At 45.9% G+C, this 14,298-nt stretch overlaps 1 protein-coding gene across 4 annotated transcripts in view; it reads right to left on the minus strand.

Moving 5' to 3' along the window:
* The window catches only part of CLNK (cytokine dependent hematopoietic cell linker), a 234,021-nt gene that overhangs the window by 111,872 nt on the left and 107,851 nt on the right, over positions 1 to 14,298 (minus strand). For all 4 annotated transcript variants that reach the window (XM_088836491.1, XM_088836490.1, XM_088836488.1 and 1 more), the window contains one exon: positions 11,698 to 11,726. In XM_088836491.1, coding sequence (XP_088692617.1) covers positions 11,698 to 11,726 — 29 coding nt within the window. The remainder of the gene's footprint in view (positions 1 to 11,697; positions 11,727 to 14,298) is intronic.

A 14,298-nucleotide genomic window follows, 5' to 3' on the forward strand; every position in this document is an offset into this window, starting at 1 on the left:
AAACTCATGTCTCCATGGAGTCGGTGATGCCATCCAACCATCTCATCCTCTGTCGTCCCCTTCTAGTTTGAGCTTAGGGATCATATCTACTTATTCATCTCTCCCTGGCTTCAGGTGCAGGGCCCAAATGGACCACATGAGTTCTTGATAGGCATTTGTTGAATAAATATTGCTCAGCCGGGGGTGCTTCAACACTCAACTGCTTCCTTTGAACTTGATCAATGAAAGATTGCCCAAAGGTTATCTAGCGCAGTCAGGGTAAATGTTTCACATTTCACCCTCAGATTATGCAAAACCACCAAAGAATTGCTCACATGTCCTACAGGTCTTTTTGCTTCCTCATAGACTTAATTTTCCTAAATTGCAGTATAGGTTCATGCTGTGAGTCTGAATTTAGGAACACTGTAGGCAGAAAATATTCTTATCATGTTCTCTTTATTAGCACGTATGTGAGAAGCTTCTAGCAGGTCTCAGGACTGGAAGCTGCACACAGCTTAGTTTTTGTTTGCTTTGAGTGAAGGAAAAGCATCGGTTCTAGAAAAGAGCGTATTTCCCTTCCTTCTTAGGCTGATGAGACTCTCAGGGCAAATTTCTGGGCTGTGTCCAGATGGCGTAGAGGACCATCGTATGATATGTATTGCTTCCTTTCAGTCCGGTTTCATCATGTTCTTTAACTTTTATCCATTCACCCTAAATTCTCTTCCCACGTGTGTGTGCTAACTTGCTTCAGTCGTGTACGACTGTTGGTGACACTATGGACGCTAGCCCGCCAGGCTCCTCCGTCCATGGGATTCCCCAGGTGAAAATACTGGAGTGGGTTGCCATGCCCTCCTCCAGGGGATCTTCCCGACCCAGAGATCTAACTGGCGGCCCTCATGGTTCCTGCATTGGCAGGCGGGTTCTTTACCACTAGTGCCACCTGGGAAGCCCTCTCTTCCCATACCGAAATACAGAATTAATAGTTGTGAATTTGTGTCAGCATGCCCAAGTCTTTTGTAAGGTATAATGTGTAAATTCATGAAACTTTGGCTCAGTGGAAACACAGTTCTCTGGAATTTGCCTAGGACTCAAGCATGGGGCAAGTGTCAAGTAGCCAAAGCTAATCTCCATGAGACAGTGAGCCAGGAGGAGTGGAATCCTGTCTGCACTGTCCACCGTCCATCCTGGTGGTAGGACCAGCAGTGACCATCCCCCGGGGGCACTAATACCATCTTCCTGTCCCGGTACAGTTACACCCACTACTGAGATCCCTGGCAGAGAAACCCACAGATTTTTCAGCCCTTTAGCAATTTGTACTCTCTCATGAGGAGAAGGAAATGGCAACCCACTCCAGTATTCTTGCCTGGAGAATTCCATGGACAGAGGAGCCTGGCGGGCTGCAGTCCGTAGGGTCACAGACAGTCGGACGCGACTGAGTGACTAACACACACACACACTCGTGAATTAAGTGAATCAAGTCACCCGTTACTCCCGCCGGCCTGGCAGGAGCAAATAATCACAGAACTATTGGGGAATTTCTCTGGTCTTCGTGATCCAGGGTCAGTACCATTTCATGTTAGGAGATTGGCCTCCTTGAGCGTAGTCATCATACCCACGTCTTCATGGAGAGCTGAGAAGTCCCTTCTTTCAGCAGCGTGGCAGTCTGAGCCTCTCTTGGATTTCCCACATACGGCACATGCCCTCTACGTCTTTGCTTATGTTGCTTGCACCTGGAGTCCCTGCCTCCTCCGTTTTGTTTTCCAACATGCTCAGTGTCCTTTGAGATTCTCCTGGGGCTTCCCTTTCTGACCACTCCAGGTTACTTTAATCTCGCTACATTGTTAGAGCTGTTGTTTTCTGTTTCACTCACCACGAACTTCACTTAAATAAAAAGAGGCAGCATCTGATTGCTTCTTTGTTGTGTACACACGCAGTCCTCCTGTAGGGAAGGGAGTGGATTTTCTTTTATCTCTGTGACCCTCAGTACCTCTCTGTGTTATGAACAATGCGGAGTTTTGGAAATACAATTTTAAAAGCACAGTTTTGAACCTGTAAATCAGCTCCCGTCACTCATGGCCCATGAGTCCAGATTTCCTGCCATGGCTCCTGGAGGCCAGCCCAGCCCAGCCCAGCCCAGCTCCTGGCCTGTCTCTGGTCTCATCTCTGTCCAGTTTCTTCCTCCTCTGAACTCCAGGCACATCAGCCTCTTTTCAAGTCGACGCTCTCTGCTAAGCTCCTCTACCTCCGCTCTCTGCTAAGCTCCTCTACCTCCGAGACGTTGCATGCACTGTCCGCCAGTCCAGAATGTTCTCTTCTCAGCTCTGCCCAGGCCTGGATCCTTCTCATCCATCACTGTTATCTTGTTGCTGTTCAGTCGTGCCCAACTCTTTGCGACCCCGTGGACTGAAGCACACCAGGCTTCCCTATCATTCATCTCCTGGAGTTTGCTCAGATTCATGTCCATTGAGTCAGTGATGCTATCTAATCATCTCCTCCTCTTTCACCCCCTTCTCCTCCTGCCCTCAATCTTTCCCAGCATCAGGGTCTTTTCTGATGAGTCAGCTCTTCGTACCAGGTGGCCAAAGTATTGGAGCTTCAACTTCAGCATCAGTCCTTCCAGTGAATATTCAAGGCTGAGTTCCTTTAGGATTGATGGGTTTGATCTCCTTGCAGTCCAAGGGACACTCAAGAGTCTTCTCCAGCACCATAGTTCGAAAGCGTCATCCATCATACTATATGTTAAATGTCATCTGCCCTGGGGGACCACCCCTGACTATCAACATCAGGTAAAAATTAGGAGCACCCTCCAGCTGTGGTCCTCACTGCCTCAGCGTCCGGCATGGTGGTGAGAATGCTGTGTGCTCATCAAACCCCGTTTGCTCGGGCACACAGTTCCTGGTGTCCCTTCCCCTGGGTGGTCTTGGCTTGGTGCTATGGCCACTGGGACATGGCAGGTTTGGTAGATTCCACGCCAGGCCATCCCTCTTGACCTTCCATCTCTCACTCTTGCCCCAGTGGCTGGCCAGAGACAGAGGACCCCAAGGCCCTTGGGGATAATGGAAGTCACTGGGAAAAAGCAGAGTGAATCCCGAATGAGTATTTGGAAAAACTATGAGTGTTAGTTACTCAGTCATGTCTGACTCTTTGTGACCCTATGGACTGTAGCCCGCCAGGCCCCTCAGTCCATGGGATTCTCTAGGCAAGAATACCAGAGTGGGTTGCCATTCCTTTCAATTTCCATTGGATTGTGATGTGAGCAAGAAATAAACCTTTATTTTATTAAACTACTAAATGAAAGTGAAGTTGCTCAGTCATGTCCGACTCTTTGCAATCCCTTGGACTATAGCCTCCCAGGCTCCTCCATCCATGGGATTTTCTAGGCAAGAATACTGGAGTGGGTTCCCATTTCCTGCTCCAGGAGTTCTTCCCGACCCAGGGATTGAACCTGGGTCTCCCGCATTGTAGGCAGATGCTTTACTGTCTGAGCCACCAGGGAAGCAGAACTACTAAGCTCTGTAGTTTATGGATTATAGATGTTAGTCCTCCCTGATTAATACACCTTGCTCAGTTTCCCCATAGCACGTAGGAACAAAGCAAGCCAACAAATATATTACACAGTTACAGACGGTGGTGCTTGCCTCCCCCGAGGCAGTGGTGAGACCCCAGGCTCTGATTGCTCCTTAACTCTGTGTATGGTAAGTGACAATAAATGAACAGTCTGCTGTGGAAACACCCGGGGTATGGAGCCAGTGATGGAACTTCAAGATGAACTTGATCCTCTCCCTTCTGAGCGAACTTGACTTTGGCACTCCCTCTTGCTGGACCCAGATCCTCACCCTAGTGACTTCCCCCCAATTCTTCCAGGTCTTTGAGTCTTCCTGGGACTGACAGATAGGTTGGCTTCTCAGAGAGAGAGAGCCGTTTTCTAGAAAGATGGGGAAGCTGCTCAGTAGCTTTCCACGTCACCGTCCTGGGAGAGTGATGGTGATGCCGTGTCAGTGGAGGGTCCCTCGCCACCCACTCACTGGGCTGGTCCCTCACGGCCATAGAGAACTGACTTTTGTGTGTTCCTCAAGGAGACATCTTTTTTTATTTTTTTTAAACAAAAGACAACATTTCCCTAAAAGTTATTTTTAAGAGGGAAGTGAGGATGAATATGTGCCATGTAATTTCAGGGGATTTCCTTACTGTTACGGGCAATTGCCCCAGACTTTGGTCTTGAACGTGGATACCTCATGCCTACAGAGGTGTGGCAAGAGTGTCCAGTATACCCGTCAATATACTTGATGGGTATATCCCCTGACCAATCGCATCTTGGTTGCTTTATAAAACAGAAGAAAGCAAACTTGGGTCCCTGAGCAAACCAACTGCTTTATACACAAGCTCCCATGGTGGTATTTACTCTGGCATCAGAAGTCTGGGAATTACTAACATAGATACTCCAACTTTCATGCCATGGAAGGTGGACCATCCCAGGTGGCTCCGAGGTAAAGAACCCACCAGCCAGTGCAGGAGATGTGGGTTTGATCCCTGGGTTGGGAAAATCCCCTGGAGAAGGGAATGGCAACACACTCCAGTATTCTTGCCTGGAGAATGCCATGGACAGAGGAGCCTGGAAGGCTACACAGTATACAAGGTTGCAAAGAGTCAGACACGACTGAGCGACTAACACTTCGGAGAGACTCTCAGACTATTTTCAGTAATAAACAAGTCCATGAACCTGGAGGTGCAACGTTGCTGCCTGGTCTACGACCCCTTTCCAGGGACAGGGTGGCTGTCCGAGCATCTGAGTGTAGCTGCTGTGAGGTGGTCACAGGAGAAGGAAATCCTGGGCTGGTCCCTGGAAGAGAATATGCTTCTCTGGCCTGAGAAGAGGAGTCGAAGTAGGTAAATGCAGAGTCCTTGCACTTCCTGTTTCTTTAGGAAGTGAAGTCAGTTCACAGGCCTTTAGGATGACTGTATTCCCAAAGCAGACAGGTTCCCCAAGCAAAATGAGCTTCTGCTTTCATTTCAGTCACAAGGTTTCAGAGAGAGACACACAGGGGAGAGAGGTATGGTGAGGGTGAGGGTTGTTGTAGGGCTTTCGCCGTCTTGTCCGACTCTTGGCCACCCCACGGACTGCAGCTGGCCAGGCCTCCCAGTCCCTCACCATCTCCCGAATTTTGCCCAAGATCATGTCCATTAAGTCAATGATGTTATCCAGCCATCTCATTCTCTGACGCCCTTTTCCCCTCTGCCCTCAATCTTTCCCAGCATCAGGGACTTTTCCAGTGAGTCAGCTGTTTGCATCAGATGGCCCAAGTACTGGAACTCACTCATAAATATCTGGTAAAAGCAAGAGGCTGGTGAATCCCAACTTCCCATCACTAAGTACCCAGAGCCAAGACAGTTGTGTCCGCCACAACTTTCCCTTTGCTTCTCCGCGTTAGAACCCCTCATGGGTAGCAGGGTATGTGGCCACCTAGAGTAAGTCCTTATTACATGTCCTTATCATCACTTGGCCATGGGTCCAAGTTTTGGTTGATGGAAAAGATGGAAAATCAACTCATGTTCTCCGGGGGACTTTCTTGAGGAAGCTTTTTGTGTGCTGTTCATTCCTTCTTTTCCTTCCCTTCCCCCCTCCTGCAGACATCACTATTTGAGACGATGAGAGGGAGCAAGGCAGGAGGGGCAGGGTTTCCGAGAACTTCAAGGAACAGAGCTGCCAAACAGCTTTGAACTGTTTACCTCTGGACTTGACTTACGTAGAAAGTAGACATTTGTCGTGTCTAAGCTCCACGATTTCTTTTTAAACGTGTCTTGCTGCCTTAAATTTTGTTCTCAGCTGTGGCGTTCTCCATTCACAAACACAGCAGAGTCTCTGATCAAAGCATGGGCCCACGTTTCCCATGTTTCCAGAAGTTGAATGAGAAGTTGTAGGTTCAGATCTTGGCCATGTGACCTCAGGCAAGCTTGTAAGCCTGGTAAGAATGAGTGTGTGCCTGCGTGCTTAGTAGTTCAGTGGTGTTGGACTCATTGTGACCCTATAGACCGTAGCCCGCCAGGCTCCTCTGTCCATCGCAAGAATACTGGAGTGGGTTGCCATGCCCTCCTCCAGGGGATCTCCTGATCCAGAAGTCGAACCCAAGTCTCTTACATCTCTTGCATTGGTAGGAGGGTTCTTCGTCACTGGCGCCACCTGGGAAGTCCAGGAATAAGAGTATCCACCCCAAATAACTGTTGAGAAGCCTCCCTGGCTCAGTGCCCTCCTAAGGAATTGCTGTGTTCTGTGTTACATGTCTTTTCAAGGTCAACTTCAAGGCCAAATCTTTTTTCACTCAGTCCAGATCTTTAGATCTTCAGATCTGTATTTGGAATTTGTTAGTGCCTGTTTTCAGACAAAATATGTGCCTTTCCAGCATTCAACTGTTTACATGCACCTGTCAGTTATTCAGGAGGATTCCTCGAGCAGAGCTCCTCTCTAGCCATGAGGCTGGGAGTCAGTGCCTGAGAAACCGAGGCTGACACTGTTTGGGGCCCAACTTAACATGTGGCTGTGATGAAGCTGAGTTCTCTGCTATGGGTATCTATGTCTGTTGGTGTCTCTACAAGTTCCCTAATCTCGCTTGGGCCCTGTTAAGCTAATCATGCATTGAAGAGAATAAAATGTGTACCCTACAGCTAAATTTTTTGGGGCTCCAAAATCACTGCAGATGGTGATTGCAGCCATGAAATTAAAAGACGCTTACTCCTTGGAAGGAAAGTTATGACCAACCTAGAGAGCATATTAAAAAGCAGAGACATTACTTTGCCAACAAAGGTCCGTCTAGTCAAGGCTATGGTTTTTCCCGTGGTCATGTATGGATGTGAGAGTTGGACTGTGAAGAAACCTGATCACTGAAGAATTGATGCTTTTGAACTGTGGTGTTGGAGAAGACTCTTGAGAGTCCCTTGGACTGCAAGGAGATCCAACCAGTCGATTCTAAAGGAGATCAGTCCTGGGTGTTCATTGGAAGGACTGATGCTAAAGCTGAAACTCCAGTACTTTGGCCACCTCCTGTGAGGAGTTGACTCACTGGAAAAGACTCTGATGCTGGGAGGGATTGGGGGTGGGAGGAGACGGGGACGACAGAGAATGAGATGGCTGGATGGCATCACCGACTCGATGGACATGAGTTTGAGTGAACTCCGGGAGTTGGTGATGGACAGGGAGGCCTGGCGTGCTGTGATTCATGGGGTTGCGGAGAGTCGGACACGACTGAGCGACTGAATGGAACTGAACAGCTAAATCAGACAAGTTTATAAAAGGTCTGGCACATACTAGGCACCCCACCTGATAGGTTAATTTCTTTCCCTTTTCTCTCATTCTCAGGACTCACTGATATTTGAATTCCACACTCACATCCCAGGTTCTTTCTCCCACATGAGACTGTCTTTCTGCATTTTTGTCCTTTAAAAACTTGAAGGTATTCGGGGATAGAAGGCATCAGCCTGCTCTTCTTAATCTATGCAGAGGGCGGTAGTTTACACTGCACCCTGGCTGGTCCCAAACGTTAGAACATCTTCTGTTTGGCATCCATCCCTGGCTGTAGGGAAAGGCAGGAAGGGACTTCCTAGAGTTACTTTCACTGTCTCTGAGTCAAAGATTATGATGTTGAATAAAGCTTGACTATATGACTTATATAGTCAAGAGGAGAAGGAAGGAGGAAAGGAGGGAAGCAGGAAGGGAAAGAAAGAATAGAAATAGAATATATAGACATAGGTAATTTATGTATGAGGATGAGATGGATAGATAACACCTCTGACTCAATGGAAATGAAATTGAGCAAACTTCGGGAGATAGTGAAGGACAGGGAAGCCTGGAGTGCTGCCCTCCATGGGTTCTCAAAGAGCTGGACAAGTCTTAGCAACTGAACAACAATTTTATGTATGTTATATATCTAATACATATTAAATCTCTATCTGTCTATCCATTTATTAATTACCTATCTATCTACCTGGTCAGTCATCTAGCACTTCTGGCTAGATTTCAGTTTTCAGTGAATGAATTTCAGTTTTATTCATTGAATCATTGTCTCCTGATCTGAAGATTATGATCTGTGAATGTCAAGTCACGAATAGTCTAAACTTGCAGGCATGGCTCAATGGGAAACATTTATTGGCTGTTGGGAGAACAGGCTCAAGGTTCTCAGATAGCTCTCAAAATTCACTTCCCTTTTCTAGTTCTTAGTTTCCTCATCTGTAAAGTATGGTATGAGAATCTCAGACTAGCTGAGTCCTGGGAACCTTTCATTTTTATTTCCCTTTTCAAAAACTTGTGGTCAAGGTATCTTATTGAACTGTGATGGCATTTTGTATTTTTAAGAGTATTTTAGTGTACTGATGTTACATGTGCTTTGACAAGTGCATTAAGTAGGATTATTATCAATTACAACAAACAAACAAAAACTCATGCTCAAAGCTGGTTAGAGTGTCTGACATATTAAGAAACTACCTCAGTTGGCTGAATGAATGGATAGATGGATGAATGAATGGGGATAGTCAAACAGGCAGCTGCCTCTTGGTGGAGGCAGACTTGATAAGTTTCCATTCACCTGTCAAGATTTTTTTCTGCAGCCAGTGATTCTCAAAAGACTCTCCTGGCACTACCTGAATTAGAATTATCCTTCTGGCTTCACTATAGCTCTGCCAGAGAACAAACCCTGGCATGGGCTTGTGATAAGCATTTTTCGCTGCTGAGATTCTGATACACGCTGGATTTTGAAGGCAATTGTAAATCCGTGGGCTTATCAGTCTTGGATGATTGGAATCCTGGCTTGTGCTTATGAAAACTGGGTGGAGAGCTTTTTCCTGAAATTCAGTTGGTAATGTTTCAATTTGTTTCTGTTCACCAACTTCCCCATCATTTTGGGGGAGAACGAGCCTCTGCGATATTAATACAGTTATTGCACTACCTAGAAATGGCCAGCAGGCGGCAGTGGATGCTCACATATTCCTAACCTGCCATTTCCCTCCCCGCCAAGTCTTAAAATTTGTATTATTTTTTCTTTCAGAAGTGAGGGTAAAAAAAAAAAAAAACAAAAACTTTAAGATTGATTTTCCTTAGGGAAAAAAACAAAACAAAACAAATATTCCTGTGCAAAATGAAATTTGTTGTCTGTTTAATTGAGTCAACCAACAAACATCTTTATCAGGATTTTTATTGTGTATGTGACTTAAAGACAGAAGGATGCACTTTCTAAATGGTCTGTCCTCTCCAATATCAATCTTTATTCAGTGGAAGGAGACAATCTCCTGAGTTTATTTTGTGGATAAACTTGACACTGTTTTTTATATATCAACATCACAAAAGATGTTGGTATTGACAGATTGTCCAAGTTTGGATATGTGTCTGTCTTCTCCTAGGCCTAGAGAAATTTTTTTTTTTGATAGATTGTTTTGAACATAAAAAATATGCTGCTGCAGGAAAATCATAAGATACAGATGAGCAAAAAAGAGAAGTCACAATAATGTTCCCATACCAAGATATAGTGGTTTAGTCGCTAAGTTGTGTGACCCCATGGACTGTAGCCTGCCAGGCTCCTCTGTCCATGAGATTTTCCAGGCAAGATCACTGGAGTGGGTTGCCATTTCCTTCTCCAGGGGATCTTCCTGACCCAGGGATCAAACCCGGGTCTCCTGCATTGCAGGCAGATTCTTTTCCAACTGAGAGATAGCCACTATAAATATTTAAATAGAGCAGAATCACTAACACACACACAAGCACACATGTACAGACGTGATATAAACTGTGTATGTGATCACAATGTGTTTGCTTGTTTTCCTTCCTGCCCTTTCATATAATACCTTGCTATAATATACACCTCAGTGACTATGCTTCAAGATCCTCATTTTTAATGTCTATGTAGTATTCTTTCATACAGACATTCTTTTAATTTCAACTGTATTTTTACCATATTTTCAATGAGCCACATGATAAAAAATTGTAAGCACCTTTAAAGAACCTGGGAATGTTATAAATATCATGGTGATGAACTGTCTTTTAAATAAATCATCACGTGTGTCTTTAATTATATCAGCTTTATTCTAGTTCAGTAGACACTGGCCTTAGTGTGTAAGCTTGCAGAGGCTGGGGTGGTGTGGTTCACTAAGTATATTTGTCAGGGTGTAGATTCAAGTGCTCTGGGCAAGTCTGGGCAGCTTCATCTCTATCAACTTTGGAGGGGGGTTGATTTGTTTTCTTTTCTTTGCTTGTGACTCTAGAATGCTGTTAATGAAATGGAATCCTGTTTGTCAGTTTCCCCCTCCCTTAAGGGAGGTGGAGAACAAGTCCCAAGGGAGAGAATACAGGTCACACTTAACATTCGCCGGCCACCGAATCAGATTAGCAACCTCATCTGAGGCACCATCCCCTTTAGGATTTTCTACAGCCCCTCTGCCCCTGCTCCCCAAACTCTAAGTGGATGGTAGAAAGTGTTGAGAGGTGGCAAGCATATGGAGAGAATATGCTTGACAATAGAGACCAGTACAGTTTAGAAACAACAGCCTTGAGAGAACTGGAGAAGGAAATGGATACCCACTCCAGTATCCTTGCCTGGAGGATCCCACGGGCAGAGGAGCCTGGCAGGCTACAGTCCATGGGGTAGCAAAGAGTTGGACACAACGAGCGGCTGAGTATATACACACTTTGAGTCAGTGAAACCTCTCTGAGGACCTGACTGAGAAGCTTTTGCAAGAAGGATTAGACCTGGGTGCTAGTTTGTTTCTTGTTTATATTCATGCTTGCAAAGTTGATTTTGCTTTTTCCTCCTTCTTCTTGCTGCTGTGCGGGGCACACCCAGTGCTGATTATACTCTCCAACATATGTTATATGAATATAACACATTATAAATAATATAAAGAATAATTCATTATATATAATACAATGAATCCTGTGAATTCATTTGTACTGACATCACTCCCAAAGCCTCTATAGGTTCTTTGCATACTCCCTCTGGTCAATTTCTCATTTTCTTTCTTTTTTTTTGGTCATGCCTCATGGGATCTTAGTTCCCTGGCCAGAGACAAACCCAGGCCCTTGGCAGTGGAGGTGTGCCGTCCTAACCACTGAAAAGCCAGGGAATTCCCGATTTCTCTCTTTTTTTTTTAAGCCTCATTCCAGCCATCATTTCTAGCCACCAGTTTTCTAGGAAATGTTATGGGACCTTCCTTGATATAACAATACTCTAAGATGAATAAGTATATATAATACTTTATTCAAACTTTAACAGGGTCCTAACTGTCTACTAACAGGAACTAGGCCCTTTAAAAGAGATGTAGGAGAAGCACAAAAGGTGATTTCTGACTCATTCATTCACCCAACACATATTTTAGAGGGAGTCCATCATGTACAGTTTAGTTGGACAAACACTAATGAGTAGCCACAGATACTGGCACTGGCACAGTTCTACCCATTTTGCAGATGAAGAAACTGGAGCCCATAAGGATCTGTGCTTCATCCAAGGCTACGCAGCTAATAAACGGAGAGCCAGGATCTCCACCTCATCTGGCAGCCTCCAAAGCTGTGGACGTCATAGACTTCCAGCCTGGGAGCACTCAGAGGGAAAGACTCTAAGTCACTAAAGTCTTCTTGAACAGGCCAATTGTTTTATTCAAGGAAAAGTGGAAAAGGATGGAAGGAGGAATACAGATTCCTGCTGACATTCCCACTACTTAGGTGCCTGGGGGGCCCTCACTTACCTGTGGCACTGTCGATTCTGGGCCATGACCTAGGACAGAAAAGAGAACCAAGGTAAGTGTCTGCTGCATTCCACTCATTGTCTCCCCAGAGGAGCAGGTAGTCATTGGAGGCAGGTCACAAATCAAGTTATAGAGCGCTTCCTTCGTGCTTGCGCTGTTCTCGACCCAAAGGAACATCCCGTTACAGAGAATTTAGAAAACAGAGAAGTGCATCTAGAAAAAAACAGTCCACACCACAGGTAATATTTTGGCGAGGCTCAGGCATATGTGTGCATGTGTGTATGAGGACGTCTGCATGCATTTTGATATATAGATGCGTAAAAGTAATGTGAAAGCATATACAGGCTCCTGCAGACATAGAGAACAGACGTGTGAACCCATGCTGCAGGAAGGGGACGGAGGGATGAATTGGGAGATTAGGACTGACATATATACACAACCACGGGTAAAGTATACTGACCCTGCCCTAAAGCACAGGAAGCTCAGACTCAGTGCTTCGTGATGACCTAGAGGAGGTGGGAGGGATATATGTACACAAACAGCTGATTCCCTTCATTGTACAGAAGAAAATAACATGACATTGTAAAACAATTGTACTCCAATAAAAAGTGCATTGTAGATCTTTAACTGTTACTCAAAAACATGATATTTATCTGCTGTGTGATTTCTGGAGGGGGAAATTAGGTTCTTGCTTCCTTTTGCAACTGTAAATCATGTTGCATTGTGGGTCCCTGATTGCATTTTGAACCCAATCGCTGAGTATGTCCTTGGAGAGACTCCATCAAGTGTAGCGGAAGTGTCTGACAATGATACTGTGGGTTTTCTTAGCTCCTTGTTTCATATCACTGATGTGCCTTCTGGATGGTTTGCATCAATCTTTCAATCTATATTCTTGTCTACAGAGTGAGAGGCGACCCTCTCATCACAGCTTACCGCTGTTAAATCCATGACCATTATTTAAAACAACTTTTCCTATTTGCTACTCGATTCTTTTTATCTGTTTCACTTCCTTGGTGACTAGTGAGGATGGATAATTATTTAATTTTTCCAAATAGTTCCAGGCCTTTGCATGTCTTCAGCGGTGAAGTTATCTGGGAAGACCAATGAGGTCTTCTCCTGGCCACCACATTCCCCCTTGGACAGTGTGCTTTTGGAAGCTCCTTTTCCCTCGATTTCAGGCAATGACCTGAAAAGCCCTGGGGTAATGAAAGCTCTGAAAGATGAGCCTGCTGTGAGCTTAGTTGTTTGTGCCTTTAATAACCCCTGGTCCTTGCATGGAACCTATCCTCCGAGGCTCTCAAAGTGCGTCACAGGAGCAATTAATTGAGCATCGCAACACACGCCGGGTAAATATTTATGAGGTCTCGTTGGTGGCGGATGGGACACCGGGAACAGAAGAGTTAAGCTGGGAGACCGTAGTCACCAGGAGACCACAGCCCGTGAGTCCCAATTCCAGCTCAGCCTGTTGCCCTCTTCTCACAAGATTCACGTCCCAAACGATTCTATTGGGTCACTACCACTGTTCCAAGTTCATGGAGGAAATGTGGGTTCACAGGGCTCCATGACTCATCCCGTCCTGCCGAGATGGAAGGAATTGCCACCAGCCTGTGGGATGCCCCCCCAACCCCCCCTCCCAAGATCCTTGCCCCCTCCCCCCCGACCCTGGCCTGCAGGCACTGGCCACTCATGCTTTGGAAGGACTGTGCACTGCCCTGAGGTGCTGTGTGGTTCACTCTTGGCTCTCTTTCAAGTTGCCTGAGATCCTGCAGAAATTAACAGTAAATCAACCGGGAAGGAGCAGGTCATTTATCTGGGGCCTGAGAGCTCTCTCTTGACACTTTCCACACATGGCCTCTTCCCTGACATCTTGGTCTTTGATTAACGCCACGAAAGGCTCCCCAGAGTCGCAACTCCTGATGTGTGACATGGAAATGATATATTTCTGTGACGGTACAGGCAGCTTGATGTGGGCGTGGTGGGCAGTGGACAGAAGGCAGCGTGTAGAATGACAGGATGTGGTCTTGACCCTGGGACTTGGAGGACAAGGCACCCTCTTCCTGGGACTGGAGGGGGAGCTTCAGGTTTTAAATTAAGATTTCATTCTCTGTCTAATCTTGGCCTCACCCCCATTTTTATTTTATTTTTTAAAATTTATTTATTTACTTATTTCATTTTTGGCTGTGCTGGATCTTTGTCGCTAAGCGAGCGTTTCTCTAGTTGTGGTGAGCGGGGGTTACACTGTAGTTACCGTGTCCAGCCTTTTCATTGCGGTAGCTTCTCTTGTTGCAGAGCATGGGCTCTAGGGCATGTGGATTTCAGTAGTGGTGGCTCCCCGGCTCTAGACCCGGGTGTATGGGCTTGGTTGCTCTGTGGCATGTGGGGTCTTCTCAGATTAGGGGTCGAACCCATGTCTCCTGAATTAGCAGGCGGATTCTTTCACACTGAGCCACCAGGGAAGCCCTCACCTACCCAGTTTTTAGACTCAAAGACCATCAACATCTGAAAGCACGTTGGGAATAATGTCCAATTTGTGGTTGCAGGTTTCAGATTCTTGGAGGCTGGACTGAGGTCCTGGGATGCTAAAAAGAGTATCTGAAGGGA

This window comes from Moschus berezovskii, chromosome 5 (assembly GCF_049115385.1).
Source record: "Moschus berezovskii isolate FMDL1 chromosome 5, NW_MosBer_1.0, whole genome shotgun sequence".
Classification (NCBI taxonomy): domain Eukaryota; kingdom Metazoa; phylum Chordata; class Mammalia; order Artiodactyla; family Moschidae; genus Moschus; species Moschus berezovskii.